Source organism: Hibiscus syriacus, unplaced genomic scaffold (assembly GCF_006381635.1).
Source record: "Hibiscus syriacus cultivar Baekdansim isolate YM2019G1 unplaced genomic scaffold, ASM638163v2 tig00110730_pilon, whole genome shotgun sequence".
In the NCBI taxonomy this organism is placed as follows: domain Eukaryota; kingdom Viridiplantae; phylum Streptophyta; class Magnoliopsida; order Malvales; family Malvaceae; genus Hibiscus; species Hibiscus syriacus.
The window spans coordinates 591,779-613,496 of record NW_024062844.1 but is presented as its reverse complement, the minus strand read 5'-3'; the positions used below and the strand labels follow the sequence as shown (position 1 = coordinate 613,496).

Genomic DNA, 21,718 nt, shown 5'->3' with positions numbered 1-21,718 from the left:
TTTGAATTTTTAATTTTCAGATAATAGAGACAATTTATAATTAATGAGTACCAGATTTTGGGCGTTATAGGGGTGCTAATCCTTCCCTAAACGTAATCGACCACGAATCATATTTTACTAAAATTTTTAGTTATACACAGATCAATTTTATCTTTTAAATTATGTTTTATTCAAAACTATTTTAAAAGATTATTTTTAGGTATTTGACCTACCTAACCCAAAAAGGCTAATGGCGACTCCCAAAATATTTTTTAAATTAAAATCATTTATTTATTCGTTTACGACATACTCCATACAAAAATTTTTAATAATTAATATGGGTGTCTACCCTAAAAAAAATATTTCTAGATCCGTCACTGTTTTCGACTTATGAAATAAAATTAGTTTAATTTTACATAATAATTTATACTTTTAATGTGAAAATAAATAGATTCTAAGTTTAAAATAGTTATAAGCAATAAGTATTTGATGCTAGATAACATAAACCTCTTTGCATTGAAAGAGAACTACGTCGTTAAGCGTTTTGTGTGTTGGGTGTAGAGTATAGGGCTGTAAATGAGACGAGACAGATCGTGAGCTATTCGAGATCGACTCGATCAAAGCTCGATAAATATTCGGATCGAATGGACTCGACTCGAGCTCGAGCTCGACTCAAGTTCTTAACGAGCTGAAACGAGCTACTCGATATTCGACTCGAAAAGCTCGTGAGCAGCTCGAAAATATTATATATTAAGATTTTATTTAAAAAAATAAATTAATAATAATATTAATATTTATGTAATGATTTTTTTTTAAAAATACAGTAAGATTTCATGTATTTAAGGTTCATGTTCGACTTTGAGGCTTCAATCGAGTTAAGTTTAAGAATTGTTTTTCATTTCGAGCCTTTTCGAGCTACTCACGAGCTTCAGTTCAGGATTTTAAGTTCGAATCGAGCTTGAAAATTTTAAACTCAAGTTTTTTCGAATCAACTCGAACTCTATTTCAGAATTTTTGAATCGAGTCGAGCTCAACAATACTCAAACTCGACTCGACTCGTTTACGTCCCTAGAATACACAATACTTGGTTTACGCCATATGGTTGGAAGACAGCGTCACGTGATATATAGTTGATAAATCAACATTCTGTTTTATCAAACCGTAGCCGCCACTTGTGTGGTTCGTGTTAGGCCTACGTCACTTCCATGTCGGACCACTTTGGTGGGAGAATATTTCTAAGGTTAAACTACACTCGTTATCCCTTTTATTTTTCTCTATCTTATTTTAGTCACTGTTTTGAAAAAGTAATATTTTGGTCACTTGTAGGTTTATTTTATAACGTGATACCTAGTAAAACGGTTAAATTTTATCTTGACTCTTGAATTTTAAATAGAATAATGTTTTGACTCTAAACTTTTGACAAGATATTAATTTAACCCTTAAACTTTAAATGAAATATCAAATTAACTCATGAGTCTAATCAAAGTTTCCACATTCAATAGCTGTTTATCATCATTGTCAGTCACAATCAACTGTTATCACCAACAATCGTTGGACCATCAAATATTTAGTTAACTCTTTTTTTACGTGAATACGAATTTGATGTTTGTTTCACGAAAATATCTCAAACTCCACAAACTTAAACTTTTGACCCTACACTTTTTGATAAAATATTAATTTAACCATTAAACATTAAATAAAATATCAAATTAACACCTGAATCTAATCAAAGTCTCCATCATTGATCCTTGTTCATCACCATCACCGGTCACCATCAATTGTCGATACCGACAACTATTGAACTTTAAAATTTTTAGTTCACTCATTTTTACCTCGTGAATATGATTTTTTATGGTTGTTTTTGCTCGTTGTATACACCGAATCCCAACTCATTTGAACATGAAATAATTGGTTTTAATTGAGTTATATGCTTTAATTCAGTCAACTATCGGCCTACGGTAGTTGAATCTAAACAACTATATATATATATATATATATATATATATATAGGAAGAAGTTCAAACGGAACACAAATACAATGATCCAATGATGTAAATGAAGGGGGGAGGGGGGGACTTGCACTCGGATATATTAATACTGCATATACTTGCATACTCGCCAATAGAAAAATAAATTAAAAAAAATCAACACCAACTCCTTGCAAACCATCTATTTCACCTACATAGATCAAATAAGAAACAAAGCACTTTTTATTTTATTTGTCTAAAAAGAAAATCAAGAGTCATTTGAAGAACATTGAAAAAAATAAGCATATATTATATCAGATACCATCAAACTTTACGTGTTGTATCCTTTATACCACTTAACTTTTAATTTTTATCAATTATAACATCAAACTTTGATTTCGTTTCAATCATACCACTAAACTATTAAATCATTAATAACACGATGATGTGGATGAGGCTGCCGATCTGGCTAACGACTTTCGACGTAGACACATCACCAAAACGATATTGTTTTGATCCGATTGTTAATGATTTAATAGCTCAGTGGCATAATTGAAACTAAAATCAAAGTTCAATGTTATAATTAACAAAATTGGAAGTTCGATGATATAAACAATATAACGCCTACAATTTGGTGATATCTGATGTAGTTTAACCAAAATATTATATGCAATCATATCAATCCATTTTAATAAATTGTATATTATAATTTTATCAAAGTTAAAATATAAATTTATATAAATTAAAATATACCATTTATAAAAATTTTATATACATTAAATTATTATCATTATAGTAAAAACATATTATAATATAAATTTATTTTTTGGTGTTTTTATTTTTAAATGACGATAATGATAAATTTATTTATTATAGTTTATTTTTTAAAAAATATTTGAAGAGTTCTAGACTAATTTTCCTTTGACATTTTATGGCAAAACATATCTATTCGATTTAGGAGGTTAAAAATATCACATTTTTTTGTTGAAACATATCATATTCAACGATGGTTGACGATGACGATGACGATGATGGCAACCGAAGGTAGTCGAAAACGATGTTGAGTGATAGGGACTTTAATTGAATCTATAGTAAAATTAATATTTTAACTAAAGTTAAAAGGATTAAATTAAAATTTTATCTAAAGTTTATGTCAAATTAGCGTTATGTCTAAAACTCAAGGGTCAAAATAAAATGTTAGTCATTTTTATTAACATACCACATCATCAAACTCATTAACCAAAGTAAGACATATTGAGAACCAAAGTAACTAGCACATAATTTTTTTTTCAAAACTAATGATCAAAACAAGATAAACTAAAAATAAAATAGACCAACGCTGTAGTTTACCCATATTTCAATTATCTTGTATTTTGATTTTATTTAAAAAAAACATGATTTACTCTTTTTGAATAGTTGAGTTTTGCGTTAATTTTAATTTAAAATGATAATTTTATTATTATTTTCATATAATTAATTTATATTTTAAAAGGATGGAAATGGGCATATGGAATAATGACTTTGAAGTGATGGTAATTGGTATGATAAGATATTTTAATAATTATTTTAATTATAGTTAATATTTTAAAATATAATCTTATTTAGATTTATTGATATAATCTCACAGTAATTGTCATATTGGTTCGGATAAAATTGTTAAAAAATAAAAATTCAATTTGAAACCAAACCTTATCCTTTTTTTATCAATCTAAATCAATAATTTAAAGATAGACTTTGTATTATTTTGATTGCTCTATTAATTTTTTTTGGTGAAACTCTACTACGCTCTACGAGTATTGATGAGTACTATTAATTTAATTTATAAAAATTTTAAATTCTAAATAACTCAACGTATAATTATAAATTAGTTGAAAATTTAAAGGTAAATTATTTAAAATAAAATGTAAACTATAACAATGACCACCTAACTATTGTTCTTTTTTATTTTGACCACCAATTTTAAAATTTGATCAATCAGGTCACTCAACTATTTAAATGCATTCAATTAAGCCACTTGTCGTTAATATTTAATGGAAAATCTGATGTGACAATTAAAATATTTGATATTATTACACATTTGGTCCATGTTACTTACATATTCTATCAATTTGATCCTAATTTTAATAAATTAAAATAAATTTAACCCTCAAATCAAATGGAGACAAAGTAATTTTTATTCATCTTATTCTTTCAATTTGTAGGAAAACAACATTAAAAAAATAAAAGAAAACTTACAAAAAATTTATTTCATTTTTGAGAAATTAAAAAAAATCAAACGCTTTGATTTCAAAAATACATCTATATTAAGTAAAATAAAAATTTATACTCTTAAAAATTAATCCAAAACAATTAGATTTTACTTATAATGCGAAGAATTAGGTAAAAGTAAAGTTATAATACTTGGATAGTTGAGTAATAAAAAATAAATATTTTAAACAAACGGTCTAAAAGTAATTACAAAATAAAATAAATCATCTAATTTAAACTCCTAAAATCATTGAAAGATATAATTTAAACACATAAAACTGTCACACTAATTGTCTTGCGTTTATTAATGTAAAATATATTATTTTAAGCTAAAAAAAGAATATGGAGAAATGATGGAACGTCTCATCACAAAATATTGGCATGTTTATTTTACTTTATTATTTGAAATAATAAAAGAAAATAAAGAGAAAAGAAAAATTGTACTGGCTGACATTAAATTGGATTCCTCTCCGATTAACTACTTTGGCATATTTGATGGTTAAGTTTATTTTAGGCATAATGCAAACAAATGCCCCTAACGTTTGACAATATATGCAATTTCCCCTATTTTTTGAAACATTTGACCCACACGTTTCATTTTGGATCAAAAAGTACCCTCGTTGGATGAAAACCGTTAGTCAACTAACGATCAACGCCTGAAGCTGACTCGACAAGAATATGTGGAGGGAGATGCTGACGTGGCATGTCCATATCATAGTAGATGATGATGTGACATATCCACGTAGACTAAATGCTGAAGTGATATGTCCACGTATGATGTCACATCATTATTTTTTTTTTAAATTAATTAATAATAAATAATTATTTTTTACTAAATTAATAGCAACGAATCAGATGTTGTCACGTGGCATATAGATTTTTTATTAAATTAAGAAAGGAGGGATTAAACCTCCACAAAATTTTACATCCAATGGGATTTGAACCTAGGTCTAAGGGATAAAAGGCTTGACGCCTAACCACCAGACCAAATGACTTGGTTGCTAATATTAGGCTAATAACATTATTTAAGGTTTATTGTAACCAATAAAACCACCACTAACACAAATAATTCTAACAATTTAAATCTAATTATAAAAAATGCTTGTGCTAGTGGTGGTTTTATTGGCTATAATATACCTTAAATAATATTATTAGTCTAATATTAACAACCAAGTGATTTAGCCTGGTAGTTAGGCGTCAAGCCTTTATCCCATACCCAAGTTCAAATCCCATGGTTGCAAAATTTGTGGAGGTTTAATCCCTCCTTTCTTAATTTAATAAAAAATTCATGTCAGGTGGCAACATCTGATTCGTTGCTATTAATTTATTAAAAATTATTATTTATTATTAATTATTTTTAAAAAAATTGCTGACGTGGCATCACAGGTGGACATGCCATGTCAACATTTAGTCTACGTGGATCTGCCATGTCATCATCTACTATGATATGGACATGTCACGTCAATATCTCCCTCCACATGTTCTTGCTAAGTCAACTGCAGATGTTGACTGTCAGTTGACTAACGATTTTCATCCAACGAGTGTCATTTTTGACCAAAATGAAATGTGGGGGGTCAAATGTTACAAAAAAACAATATGGGCAAAATTGCATATATTGTCAAACGTTAGGGGTATTTGTTTGCATTATGCCTTTATTTTAATTTATTAAAGTTATGACCAAATTGATAGAATATATAAGTAACATTGATTAAATGTGTAGTTATACCAAATATTTTAACAGTCAAATCAACTTTTCCATTAAATATTAATGACAAGTGGTTTTATTGAATGGATTTAAATAGTATTTGAGTGGCCTAGTTAACAAAATTTAAAAAATGATAATCAAAAAAAAAAAAGACAATAGCTAGGTGATCACTGATATCATTTTCCTTGAAATTTTCAACTAGTTTATAATTATTCGTTGAGTACTTTATAATTTTAACGTTTTATAAATTAATTTATCGGTGCTCATCGTCGCTCGTCGAACGTAGAAGAATCATCCAATTTTTTTGACAGTAATTACTCTATTAATTAGTTATTATCAATAATATTAATAAAATTGGATAGTTAAATACAATTGAATTAAAAAAATTTGTTGGCTTATAAATGATATTCAACACTAGCAAAAGACATGCTTAGCACTCACTAAATGAAGATCTTCAATGCCCACCTACTCTTATTGTTACATCAAATAAATATTTTGCAGTTTAGTAAAGAAACAGTACGCCGAGTTGTACCATTAAATTCTTAATAAATATTTCAAATAAACTTTTGGAAATATTCAAAAGAAGAATTAATGCCCATCTACTCATTCATTATATTACGAATTTGGGGGAAATGCCACTTTTATTTATTAATTACCATAAAGGAATATGGCTAGCATGATCTTTAGGGGGTGTTTGGTTCAAGGATTGTGGGATTCTCATAGGATGGGAATCCCACATTCCGATGTTTGATTGGTTGGGAATCTCATTTCCGGTAATATTTTATTATCAATAGTAGATTTTTTGGGGTATATTACCGGGAATGTCATTACCTCTCTTCCCTTAGGTATTGTAATATTACCGGCGTTTTGAACTAAAATGCCCTTAAATTTTTTTTTTTTTTCCAAAATATCCTGATTATGTCATTGAATAATAAAAATTCTACGATGATTAAATTATAAATTTATCCTTAAATTATTTAAATTTATAAAAAAAATCTATAAATAAATTTTATATGAAGTTTAGGGATTAAATTTTTTTTAACCTTTCATTAAACCTTTTTTATATTTTTTATTTTGTAAAAAAAACTATATAAATATTATAAATTTAATTTTTTAAAGAAAATATATAAATATTTTACAATTTGTAATATTATACAAATATATAATAAGTATAATTTGGTCAAATATAAATTTCAATAATCTTTTATTTCTTTAACCAAACACGATAGTCTTACATTCCTGCTAAACAACCAAACAAAAAATACAACATTCCCAGTAATCCTATTCTCGGGTAATCTTTTATTCACACTGGTAATCTTACATTCCGTGAACCAAACGCACCCCTAAAGTCGGACGTTTCTCCCCTCTTATTCAAACTCCAATCTAAATAATTTATTGAGAAAATAACCTCAGTGACCAAAAATCCCATATAATATACGATTTTAACCAACTTTTTCCGGATTTGCCAAAATGACCAACAAAATCGCAATGCGATCGCTAATTCGCAACGCGATCTCCATTATCGTAAATTCGCGTTGCATTTCGCGTTGCGATAGTTGAAAATCGCGTTGCGATTGTCTACAGTATCGTTGCGATTTTCCCAATTCGCAATGCGAATAAGTAAATCGCAACGCGAATTGGGAAAATCGCAATGCGATACTGACTATCGCAATGCGATACTGACTATCGCAATGCGATACTTACTATCGCAATGCGATAATACAAAATCGCAACGAGATACTGACTTTCGCAACGCGATTCTGACTTTCGCAACGCGATAATAAATAATCGCAATGCGATTTTCAAAGCGCCATTAGTATCCTGGCCAAGTATTTTATTTTTAAATTCCAAACACGAATATTAATATATTGGAACACTGAATCGTCCACAGTATATCCCGTAATCGCAACTCATAACCTAAAACCTAAAATCACAACTCAGTCCCATCTCCATCTCTCACTCTCTCATCCATCTCCGACGAAATCCGTCCCTATCTCCGACGAAATCCATCTATCTCCATCTCTCAAAGCCACCCTCACAATCAGAAATGGAAAATCAACCAAATCAACCAACGAGGGTTAGTTTTTTTAATTATTTTCTTTTTGAAATTTTTGCATTATTATTAGGTTTTTTATATTGAAATTGATGATAAGTTTACTGGTAATTTCAATAATAGATTAACCATTTCACTTAGATTGCTTATTAAATCAACCGAGAATCGTAACGCGAAATGCAAATCGCAACGCGATTTTAGTTTCGCGTTGCGATTCTCTCGTTGCGATAGTCAAATTCGCGTTGCGATAGTCATTTTCGTGTTGCGATTTTCATTTTCAGAAACTATTCTTCTTCTGCAAATTGAAACTTGAATGAATTGCATTACTTCAACCAAAAAATAAAGACAAATACGAAATTCACAGTGTTGCAAATTTAAGTTTGAAGAATAAACTACTACTCTTTATGTTTATTATTGTTTTTGGTATATCTTCACAGTGTAGTTTTTGGTATATCTAACTTAGTATGTTTATTGTTTTTGTAGAACTTTTATTCGGCTCAATTGACCTTAAGAAATAAAGTCAGCCTGGCCAAAACAATTGCGTCGAAGCTTTCACCTGCACAAAGAAAAATGTTTGAGGATACATGCTTCGGGCCATGGCTGAAAGTACAACATCCCGGTGGAGATGCGATGTTGACACACCTGTTTCTTCAAACCATGACTAGCAATCTACCAGAGACTATACAACGTCGTGATGAAGAGATATGGTTTGATTTTCCACCGGCGTATACGTGTTTTGGGCGGGAGGAGTTTTACTTAATCACCGGTCTACGCTTCGGACACGATGATGTAGGTCGGTACACTAGACACATTACCCGCCCTCATGGCTATCTCGGGTTTTTCTTGAGCTGGAGAGGTCGAATCTACACGTAGAAGACCTGACAAGATTGTTGAATAAGAAAGATGGTTTTACTCGGATGGATGACGTCGACGTTGTCCGAGTATGCCTTCTAATTCTTTTGTATGCCGGCTTTTTAGGCAGAGAGGCCAGACAACCTATTCCAAATGATCTAATCAAATTGGTAGAAGACCTAAATGCGTGGAACCTGTTTCTGTGGGGCTCGTATTTATGGAAAGCTATATGGAATAAGTTATCGTCTGCCTTGGATGATCGAAAAAGTTTGCATGGCGATGGTTCCAAATACACTTTGACAGGCTTTATTTGGGCCTTTAAGGTAAGAATTTTTATATAATGTTTCCAAAATTATAAGTAATTATTTAACAATTACTAATGTTTGTTATTATATTGTTTGTAGATTTGGATATTTGAGGCCTTTCCCGCCATGAAGACATATGCAATAAAAACTTCAAATGATATTCCCAGGGCTATTTCCTGGAAGAGGAAACGGACCTTGCAATGGGAAGATTTACTACGGTATACGACAATAAATAATGTAAGTTAACATAAATACTACCATATGTTTATAAACAAGTTATTACTAGTACACGTTTAACTTTGTTTGAGCTTTTATATTGTTAGGAGGTCAACACTCCTCTACAGAGGCTGACACCCACAGAAGCTGAGCTTGCCACTGATTGGTGGCAAGCTAGTAAGCGTTTTTTTGATGGAACGGTTGATGAGCAGCCTCCACTTCGGGAGCCATCACCTCGCCCAGAGCTATCACCTCACCCAGAGCCATCATCTGATCGACCCGACTATACACCTCCACAACGACAGCCATCACCTATTCTGTCACATCATCGAGCCTCTTCTCCACTATCACCGCAAGATAGGCGACCGGCAAAGATGTCACGACGTTTATCTCCCTGTTCTCTACCTCCACCTCAACGGGATGAGTTAGGGGAGTTACGTGATGAGGTCAATGCCTTGCGTGAGGAGGTCGGTACTTTACGCAAAGACGATGGTGCATGGCGTATTGAGGTGTCTACATTACGCGGTGAGGTAGCCGCTCTACGTGAGATGGTAGTATCGTTGCAGAATGAGGTTCATACACTACGCAACGAGGTAAGTTTAAGATTTTTCATACTCGTAATTCATTTGGTTGCTGCCAATACTGCTAAACTGTTTTTGTTAGTATTTGTTTTTGGTTTTGTTTTTGTCTTTTGGTTGAAGTAATGCAATCCATTCAAGTTTCAATTTGCAGAAGAAGAATAGTTTACTTTCGCAACACGAAAATAACTATCGCAACGCGGAAATGGCTATCGCAATGCGAAATGAAAATCGCAACGACAAAATCGCAATGCGAAATGAAAATCGCAACGCAAAATGAAAATCGTAATGCAATTTGTGTTTCGCGTTGCGATTTTGTCGTTGCGATTTCATTTCGCATTGCGATAGCCATTTCCGCGTTGCAATAGTCATTTTCGCGTTGCGATTTTAAGTTTCGTGCTGCGAAAGTAAACTATTATTCTTCTGGAATGTTTATATATGTTGTCCTTTTAAATGTTTATATAAGTGCTTACTTCTGGAATGTTATCTGAGCATTTTGTGAACTATGATAGAATAATGACTTGGGTGAATACAATGCTAGTTTGAAATATATTTGTCTTTGTTTAATATCATGTCTGTTTATTTACTGATTTATGTATTAATTTTTTTTAGCGGTCCGATAAGGTGGATGCTTTACGTCGGGTTTTCCTTACACGACGGAGTTCACGCATCAGACGGCGTGGACGTGCTATTACGTCTCCGTTCACCCCAATGGTGTGAAGACTCCGCAAGAAGAAGCCCAACTCACCTGTCATCCCTCAAGAGTCCCCTCCAATCGTTCAAGAGGCCCCTATCCTCCCTCAAGAGTCCCCCCTCACCGTTTAAGAGGCCACTGTCATCGTTGAAGAGGTCCCTCCCACCATTCCAGAGCCCGATTCACATGGGGTAATATATCGAAGTATTGAGAAACCCCCACCGGTTCCGGACATGATGGATGAGAGTTGGCTCTCGTATGAGTTACCAGCTAGTACCCTTCCGGTATCTGAAGTGGAGATGAGACAACTACCGGAAACAATTGTGGATAATACCCTTTGGGCTAAGACCGCAGTTGATTTTTATCTACATGAGCGGAGCCAAGGGTGTTACACTGACATAAGCAAACTCAACGATGAAATATTTTTGTTGCTTGATCGGTCTTGGTGGGGTGTGCTATTAGGGGTTGAAGACAATGGCTATTTCGATGGGGAGGTAAGTATTATATTTGTCTTATATATGATTTTGATTAATTTTTTTAAAAATTAATGTAATTCACTAATATATGTATTTTTTTGTAAAACAACATATCGATGCGTGGGTGTCACGTCTACTAATAATAAGGAAGCTTAGGAAAAATAAAAAAAATTCGCAATATACAATAATGCCGGCGGCTTTTCACGTAGTTCACTTGAAGAATCAATGAGATGAATCATTTTCGTTGGGCAACGGACAAGCTAAACTTTATCCTGCATGGTGGGAGGTCGATACGGTTAGTGTTTATTTTTTAAATTTTTTAAAGGTATTCATAAATAAGTGTGCAAATAAATGAATTATTACTTATGATTGCAGGTGTTTATCCCTGTTTTGGAACGTCGTCATTGGCTTCTCGTCCAACTTCAGCTCCCATCCCTGAAGATAATAGTGTATGACAGCATGATAACTTACATATCACTGTCTGATTTGAGAGATATGATCAAGGGATGGAGCTCTCATTTGGCTAAATTCTTGGATGGGATTAATTATTGGACTCATTCTGGACACAAGAAGCCAAAGAAGTTCAATATCACAGTTTTCAGAGACGAGACCGCGCCACAATAATCGCCGGGAGCCAGAGGGGATTGTGGTCCTCTCGTATGCTTGTGCTTGGCGCGTTTGACGACGAGAAGCACAGAGTTTCTACCTCCCACCGATAGAGATAGAGCTGTAGTAGGCTTGTGGTTTCGGCATTATATGGCTAGAGCAATATATTCGAGACGCTGCCTACCTGCATCCGCCTTATGAAAGTGTCCATTGTTAATTGGTAAGTCAAATGCAAGTTTTGTTAACATATATACTCCTTTTGGTTTGAAAATGTTTGGTTAAGTACCTAGAATTCAATAATTTGCTGTTTGTAGGTTTTAGATGTGTAGGAAGTCTTGTTTGAGCAAATGTTTGGTTTCTGCAGGTTAATCCTTAAGTGAGCTACGTGAAATGGATGTACGGGGTCACAAAGTTGTTGATTCATTGATTCAATTATTTATGAAGAAATAAGAATTATTATTATTTTTTGATTGTTTAATTGATTTGTAAAAGATGATTTGTAAATGTTGATTTGTTTAATTGATGTGTACATAATTCTTATTTATGCTTGTTTAATTGATTGAAATGTAATAGTTGATTTGTTGATTTTCAATCTGCATTATGTTGAAGGCAAAATAGACTATCGCAACACGAAACTGACTATCGCAACGAGAAAATCGCAATGCGAAATGAAAATCGCAATGCGAAATGAAAATCACAACGAGAAAATCGTAATGCGATTTTCATTTCGCATTGCGATTTTCTAGTTGCGATAGCCATTTTCGCGTTGCAATTTTTCATTTCGAATTGCAATAGCCAGTTTCGCGTTGCGATAGCCATTTTCGCGTTGCGATTTCCCCGTTGCGATAGTCAAATGAATGTCTAATAAGTGATAACAACTGAACAGATCATAGCAATGTTCAAACTCAAGTTACTAATACATGCCTAACTGAAAATGTTAAAAGTGCACACATAAAATACACATAATACAACGTTTGCATTTAAAAATCACCTAAGTTAACAGTCCCAAAAGGTGAAGCCGGTTGTGATTGGGATTTTGAAGATGATTACGATTTTCAGAATCTCGTTGCGAAAGTCAGAATTATCTCGTTGCGATAGTCAGTATCGCATTGCGATTTTCCAAATTCGCATTGCGATTTACTTATTCGCATTGCGAATTAGGAAAATTGCAACGCGATACTTACTTTCGCAACGAGATAATACAGAATCGCAATGCGATTTTCAAAGTTCGCAATAGGTTTTAGTTTCGCAACACAAATTTTTTGTGTATATATCTACGCAGAAGCAACAACTCATAACCTAAATCCCTAAATCGCAACTCATTCCATCTCCATCTATCACTCTCTCTGGCGACATCCGTTCCTATATCCGTTCCTACATCCTTCCCCATCCGGCAACAGGTCTTAGTTTCGCAGCTCGTTTGTTTAGTAAATTAATTTACAACCATGAAATCATCTGATGTTGATCATGTTTGGATAGATTTGGTGTTTTGGAGGGTCATGGGAGAATGTTCATGGTGTTTTACAATATATGCCTTTACCCATGAATCTTTAACTAAAACTGTCATTAAAAAAGTTAACTTATGAAACTCTAATGTTACGTGTTTCAAAGAAATTGAATTTAGAGCCCCTAAGTGGATTTAGGCTATCTTATCAGAGGAATGGTAAAGTTTATTTGTTAACCGACAATGAAGATTTTGAACGATTCGTTGCTTACATTAGTGTTTCAAGTGATGATGTTACATTGTATGTTGTTGAACCTAGAAGTAGTATTGTTGGGTCAGTAGCGGGTAGTAATCAACTAAGTTTTTCTCAAAACCCACAACCTTTCTCTAATCCAAATCCCAATCAACTTTCAGCACCAAATTTCGGTTTTCGTATTGACCAATTAGACGATGATGAGCCAAGAGAAAAAATTGTGAGTACTAGTCAGTATTCGAAATTTGATCTTGGTCAATAACCGGACTTTGATATTGGTCAATACTCGGATTTTGATGATGTTTCAGAAGAAGAAACAGACCCTGCGTGTAATGATTTTGATATTGGTCAATACCCGAATTTTGATGATGAAACAACCGTTGCCGAGGAAGATGTTGTTGATGATAATGAGGAGGAAGTGGAGGCTGTGAATGAACATGTTGAACATCCATTCTGTAATTCATATAATCCTGAAGAAGAAAAAGTCCCCGAAGAAAAGAAAATGCCACGAGAGTATAACTGGAATATGCCAGAATTACTTCAGATACCGGAAGAAGAGTTGGTAAAGAAAGCAGTTGATTGTTACACAAAAGTTATTCGTATCAAGAAAGATGATTGTTTTGATACAAAGGAAGACTTGAAGATAGCTTTGTATACGAAATGTGTGGAAGATGGCTATCAACTAAAAGTTAACAAATCAAGCAAAGATCGTTTCGAAACAAGGTATATGATTGACAAAAACTGTACGTGGCGTATGATTGCAAAGAGGATAAAAGATTGCGAAATGTTTCAATTTAGGACTTTTATTGATAAACATACATGTTCAAGAACCCAAGTTTTTCCTCACCATAGACAGGCAAACAAAAAGGTGTTGGGTGGTTTTCTGGCTGAGTTAATGTTTTTGAATGGCAGGGTATATCGGGGACATGAAATTATGACTGACATGAATGCTCGGTTCAAGATTAGTATATCATATTCTCAAGCTTGGAGAGCCAAATGTTATGCCTTTGAATTGTTGAGGGGGTCGCCAGAAGCATCGTTTGCCCAACTGCCGGCTTATTGTCACAATTTAAAGCTGAAAAATCCTGGGTCGGTAACTCATATCAAAACAGATAGAGATGGACGCTTTGAGTTGCTGTTTATCGCCATTGGTGCTGCGGTTAGTAAATCAATATAATTATGTTGACTCATTTCTGTTAGTTACATGCATTTCACATTTAAATGATTATATTTCTTGTGTATATTATTTTGTAGATTCGTTCGTTTATTACTTGCATGCGCCCATTTATTATAGTTGACGGAGCACATTTGAAAGGTCGATACCTTGGAGTAAACTTATTAGCAGTAGCCATGGATGCTAACAATGGGATATTGCCAATAGCTTACGGGGTTGGCAAATCTGAAACCTCTGATTCATGGACATGGTTTATGGGGCATCTTAGGGATTACATAGGTCCTATTAGCAATCTGACAATCATATCCGATAGGGCAAACTCAATTGACAACGTTGTTAGAAGGTGTTTTCCAGATGCTTTTCATGGACTTTGTGGTGTTCATTTGTATAGAAATCTAAAATCAAGGTCTGCTGGTATAAAAAAGCACAAATGGACATACTGGAAGGCTGTAAAAGCTTATCGGGAAGTGGATTTCAATAAGCATATAAACTGTTTAAGACGTGTTTTGCCTCAGTGTGCTCAAACACTAGAAGATGTCGGGTTTGAAAGATGGTCAAGAGTACATCAACTTGGAGCAAGATATAGTTTCATGACGTCTAATAGTGCAGAATCAATCAACACTCTAAGTCGTCATTCCCGGAAATTACCCATTACTATGTTAATGGAGTTTTTTCGAGCCTCTATTCAACAGTGGTACTACAAGAAAAGAAACCATACAGGTATTATTTCTTTGAATTCGTAACTTATCATATATTTTACTAAGTATTATTTATTTAAATTTACAGTAACATTGGAACATCGTGTTACACCATAGACTGAAAAAAAGATAACGAAACGTGTTGTGAAGTCAACGTCATGGAGAGTTGAACCATGTTCAAACACTTTGTTTGAAGTACTGGATAATAACTTAAATGGGCTTGTCGATCTAAATGCAAGGACGTGTAGTTGTATGAAATGGCAAACATCTGGTTATCCGTGTGGCCATGTTATAAAAGTTGCTCTTCATCTAAACCAAGATGATTCAAGCATATACGATATGGATTGCTACACTACAGAAGTATATCGACAAACTTATGCCGAGATTGTTTACCCTATTCCACATCCTTCTGAGTGGGACATACCAGATGACTTACAAACAATTTTGCCACCAGCCATGGACAGAAGGCTACCTGGCCGACCAAAAAGTCACGATCGTATACCGTCTAAGGGTGAAGAGAAGAAGAGATCGACATGTAGTCGATGCAAGGAAAGTGGTCATACAAGGTTGACATGTGGATCACCAGTGCCATCAAAATCATCTTTTCCTCTACCAAAATATGGATCATCATCAAAATCCAAAGGTCATATGGTGTCAAGAAAAAGGCAATCAAAATCGCAATCATCTTTAAAATCCCAATCACAACTGGCTTCACCTTTTGGGACTGTTAACTTAGGTGATTTTTAAATGCAAACGTTGTATTATGTAGATTTTATGTGTGAACTTTTAACATTTTCAGTTAGGCATGTATTAGTAACTTGAGTTTGAAAATTGCTATAATCTGTTCAGTTGTTATCACTTAATAGGCAATCATCTTAATGTCTATCGCAACGCGGAAATTACTATCGCAATGCGAAATGAAAATCGCAACGAGAGAATCGCAATGCGAAATGAAAATCGCAACGCTAATTTCGCAATGCGAAATGAAAATTGCAACGCGAATTTAATTTCGCGTTGCGATTCTCTCGTTGCGATTTTCATTTCGCATTGCGATAGTACATTTTGCCTTCAACATAATGCAGATTGAAATCAACAAAATCAATCATTACATTTCAATCAATTAAACAAGCACAAATAAGAATTATGTTAACATCAATTAAACAAATCAACTTTTACAAATCACCTTTTACAAATCAATTAAACAATCAAAAAATAAGCAATAATTCTTAGAGAAAATAACACTTCTACTATTGAATCAACTTTTGCAGCCATACATCATTTTCACGCAGCTCACTTCTGAGATTAACCTGCATAAACCAAACATTTGCTCAAACAACACTTTCTACACATCTAAAACCTACAAACAGCAAATTATTGAATTCTAGGTACTTAACCAAACATTTTCAAACCACAAGCCTATAAACATACCAATTGTTTATGGACATTTTTATAACGCGAATGCAGGTAGGCAGCGTCTCGTATATATCGATCTAGCCATATAATGTCGAAACCACAAGCCTACTGCAACTCTATCTATATCGGTGGGAGGTAGATACTTTATACTTCCTGTGATCAAACGGTCCAACGCCAAGCATACGAGAGGACCACAATCCCCTCTGGGTCCTTTCGTTTGTTGTGGTGCGGTCTCGTCTCCGCTAACTGTAATATTGAGCTTCTTTGGCTTCTTGTTTCCAGAACGAGTCCAATAATTTATCGCATCCAAGAATTTAGCCAAATAAGAGCTCCATCCCTTAATAATATCTCTTAAATCAGCCAATGATATGTAATTTATCATACTGTCATATACTATTGCCTTAAGGGATGGGATCTGAAGCTCGACGAGAAGCCAATGGTTACGTTCCAAAACAGGGATAAACACCTGCAATCATGAGTAATAATTCATTCATTTGCGCACTTATTTATGAATACCTTTAAACTCAATCTAAAATAAACACTAACCTTATCGACCTCCCACCATGCAGGATAAAGTTTAGCTTGTCCATTGCCCAACGCAAATGATTCATCTCGTTGATTCTTCAAGTGAACGGCGTTAAAAGACGTCGGCATAATTGTATATCGTGTATTTCTTTTATTTTCCTTAAGTTTCCTAATTATTAGAAGACGTGACACCCACGCATCGATATGCTGTTTTACAAAAAAAGACATATATTAGTAACTTACATAAATTTACAAAAAATAATCAAATTAAAATATAAGAAAAATATAAGACTTACCCCTCCATCGAAATAGCCATTGTCTTCGACCCCTAATAATACGCCCCACCAAGATCGATCAAGCAACAAATAGATATCATCGTTGAGCTTGCATATGTCAGTGAAACACCCCTGGCTTCGCTCATGTAGATAAAAATCAACTACGGTCTTAGCCCAAAGGGTGTTATCCAGAATTGTGTCCGATAGTTGTTTCCTCTCCACTTCAGATACCGGTATGGTACTGGCCGGTAACTCATACGAGAGCCAACTTGAATCCATCATGTCTGGCACGTCAGAGGGTTTCTCAAGAATCCTACATGTGACGCCATGTGAATCGGGCTCTTGAATGGTGGGAGGGACCTCTTCAACGATGACAGTGGCCTCTTGAACGATGGGAGGGGACTCTCGAGGAATGATAGGGGCCTCTTCAATGATAGGAGTGGACTCTTGAGGGATGACAGGCGAGTCAGGCTTCTTCTTGCGGTGTCTTCGCACTATTGGGGTATACGGAGACTTAATAGCATATGCACGCCGTCTGATGCGTGAACTCTGTCGTGCAAGAAAAACCCGACGTAAAGCATCCACCTTATCGGTCCGCTAAATAATTAAATACAAATATCAGTAAATAAACAGACATGATATTTAAACAGTGAAAACAAAGACAAATATATTTCAAACTTTCAACCAAAAGACAAAACAAAGACAAATACTAACTTCACAGTGTTAAAGAATACACAGTTTAGCAGAATTGGCAGCAACCGAATAAATTTACTTCAACCAAAAGACAAAACAAAAAGACAAATACTAACTTCACAGTGTTAATAAATAGTTTAGCAGTATTGGCAGCAACCGAATAAATTTACTAAGCAATCTAAGTGAAATGGTTAATTTAAGTGAAATTACGAGTAAATTTATCATCAAGTTAAATATGAAAAATCTTAAACTTACCTCGTTGCGTAGAGTATGAACCTTATTCTGCAACGATACTACCATCTCACGTAGAGCGGCAACCTCACCACGTAAAGTAGACACCTCCACACGCCATGCACCATCGTTATCGCGTAGAGTACCGATCTCCTCACGCAAGGCATTGACCTCATCACGTAACTCCCTTGACTCATCCCGTGGAGGTAGAGAACAGGGAGATAGAAGTCGTGGCATCTTTGCCGGTTGCCTATCATGAGGTGATGGTGGAGAAGAGGCTCGATGATGTGACGGGATAGGTGATGGCTCTCGTTGTAGAGGTGTATAGTCGAGTCAATCAGGTGATGGCTCTGGGTGAGGTGATGGCTCTCGAAATGGAGGAAGTGGAGGCTGCTCATCATTCGTGCCATCAAGAAAACGCTGACTAGCTTGCCACCAATCAGTGGCAAGCTCAGCCTCCGTGGGTGTCAGTCTCATTAATGGAATGTTGGCCTCCTAAAAATATAAAAACTCAAACAAAGTTAAACGTCTACTATTAATAACTTGTTTATATATGATAGTATTTGTGTTAATTTACATTATTTATTGTCGCATATGGTATTAAGTCTTCCCAATCCAACAGACGTTTCCTCTTCCAGGAAATAGCCCTGGGAATATCATTTGAAGTTTTTATTGCATATGTCTTCATGGGGGGAAAGGCCTCGAATATCCAAATCTACAAACAATATAATAACAAACATTAGTAATTGTTAAATAATTAATTATAATTTTGAAAATATTATATAGAAATTCTTACCTTAAAGGCCCAAACAAAGCATGACAAAGTGTATTTCGACCCATCGCCCCGCAAACTTTTACGGTCATCAAAGGCAGACGACAACTTAGTCCAGGTAGCTTTCCATATATACGAACCCCACGGAAACAGATTCCATGCATTTAGGTCCTCTACCAATAATATTAGCTCTGAGGAATAGGTTGTCTGGCCTCTCTGCTAAAAAGCCGGCATACAAAAGTAGTAGAAGGCATACTCGGACAACATCGACGTCATTCATCCGAGTAAAATCATCTTTCTTATTAAACAATTTCTTCATGTCGTCGACGTGTAAGTTCGGCTTCTCTATTAACTCATTAGGAAAAACCCTGGATAACCATGATGGGCGGGTGATATGACGAGTGTACCGGCCTACATCAACGTGTCCGAATCGTAGACCAGTGATTAAGCAGAACTCCTTCCGCCCAAAACAAGTATACGCCGGTGGAAAATGAAACCATATCTCTTCCTCACCACGTTGTATACTGTCGGGTAGATCGCTAGTCATGTCTGAAGCCACAAATGGGTCAAATTAGCATCTCCACCCGGATGCTGTACTCTCAGTCATGGCCCGAAGCAGGTTTCCTCAAACAATTTTCTTTGTGCAGGTGAAAGCTTCGAAGCAATTGTAGTGGCTAGGCTAACTTTATTCCTTAATGTCAATGAAGCCGAAAAAAATTTCTACAAAAACAATAAACATACCAAGTTAGATATACCAAAAACTACACTGTCAAGATATACCAAAAATAATAAACATAAATAGTAGTTTATTCTTGAAACTAAAATTTGTAACACTGTTTTGTCTTTTGGTTGAAATGAAAATCGCAACGGGATAATGAGAATCACAACGCGGAAATGACTATCGCAACGAGAGAATCGCAACGCGAAATGACTATCGCAACGAGAGAATCGCAACGCGAAATGAAAATCGCAACGCGAAATGAAAATCGCAATGCGATTTTGGTTTCGCGTTGGGATAGTTATTTCTGCGTTGCGATTTTCATTCTCGAAACTATTCTTCTTCTGCATTACTTCAACCAAAAGACAAAACAAAGACAAATACTAACTTCACAGGCTAAACAGTTTAGCAGTATTGGCAGCAATCGAATGAATTTAATAAGAAATCTAAGTGAAATGGTTAATCTATTATTGAAATTACCAGTAAACTTATCATCAATCTCAATATGAAAAACCTAAAATAATGCAAAATTTTCAAAATAAAAATAAAACAAAACTAACCCTCGGAGGTTGATTTTCCATTTCTGAATGATTGTGAGGGATTTTTGACTGTGAATGGTTGTGAGGGATTTCGCCGGCGATGGGGACGGAAATCTTCGGAGATGGGGACGGATTTCGCCGTAGAGAGTGAGAGATGGAGATGAGACTGAGTGTTGTGATTTTGGGTTTGAGGTTATGAGTTGCGATTACTGTGGACGGTTCAGTTTTCGATTTATTAAGGAAAAATTCGTGTTTGGAATTTGAAAAAAAAATACGCGTTAATACGAATGACGCTATGTAAATCGCGTTGCGAAAGTCAGAATCTCGTTGCGAAAGTCAGTATTGCGTTGCATTGCGATAGTAAGTATCACATTGCGATAGTCAGTATCGCATTGCGATAGTCAGTATCGCATTGCGATTTTCCTAATTCGCGTTGCGATTTACTTATTCGCATTGCGAATTGGGAAAATCGCAACGATACTGTAGACCATCGCAACGCGATTTTCAACTATCGCAACGCGAAATGTAACACGAATTTGCGATAATAGAGATCGCGTTGCGAATTAACGATCGCATTGCGATTTTGTTGGTCATTTTGACAAATCCAAAAAAAATTGATTAAAATCGTATATTATATGAGATTTTTGGTCACTGAGGTTATTTTCTCTAAACTTTATTTAACCGGAATGTTAATGAAATCTAACATTACGATACTTGAAACTCGTAGGAGCCGGAGGCCCGATAAGAAACAGTAGAGGAGAGTTGGTTAAATGATGCACAATCTACATAGGAAATTCAAATCATGTGCTAGCAGAGCTATGGGGTCTGAAGAAAGGGCTTACAGACGCGAAATCACTGGACCTGAGACAGTTGAAGGTTGAAATAGACTCTCGAAAAGTGATTGAAATCCTTCAAGAGAATGAAGCAGATGATCCGCGCATCAGATCCATGATTAAGGAGTGCAAAAACTTACTAAAGGAGCTTGAAGTGAAGGAAATCATACATATACTAAGAGAGAGAAACATATCTGTAGCTAAAATGGTGCTCGGCGAAGAAGAGGGAGAAAAGGAATTCAACGAGCCACCTGAAAGCATTCTCAGCTATTAGAGTCGAATAAGAAAGGCCAAGAAACCCTAAGGGTGTAATGGAACGGTGTCGTTTCTCCTCTTATCTTTTGTACCAAAAAAAATTTTAAATTTTATAATAACTTAGTTGATCAATCTCAAATTCTTGTTGAATATATTCTCAAACAGAAATAGACAGAAGGTGCAATCGTCTCTTTAATTTTATAATTTTAAACCTTTA

General features: G+C 34.6%; 1 protein-coding gene across 1 annotated transcript; it reads left to right on the top strand.

Moving 5' to 3' along the window:
- Positions 1–2,962: 2,962 nt before the first annotated feature.
- On the top strand, positions 2,963–21,520 carry LOC120139209. The gene is made up of 2 exons (XM_039154518.1): positions 2,963–2,990; positions 21,204–21,520. The coding sequence occupies exons 1-2, from the start codon at positions 2,963–2,965 to the stop codon at positions 21,518–21,520; spliced, it is 345 nt and encodes a 114-aa protein (XP_039010449.1).
- Positions 21,521–21,718: the final 198 nt, after the last annotated feature.

Bases quoted from the DNA above. Each gene is read 5' to 3' on its own strand.
- LOC120139209 (XM_039154518.1), top strand. From the start codon at position 2,963: ATGACGATGACGATGATGGCAACCGAAG. The intron at 2,991-21,203 runs GTAGTCGAAAAC...CAATCTACATAG, and splicing joins GACGATGATGGCAACCGAAG to GAAATTCAAATCATGTGCTA.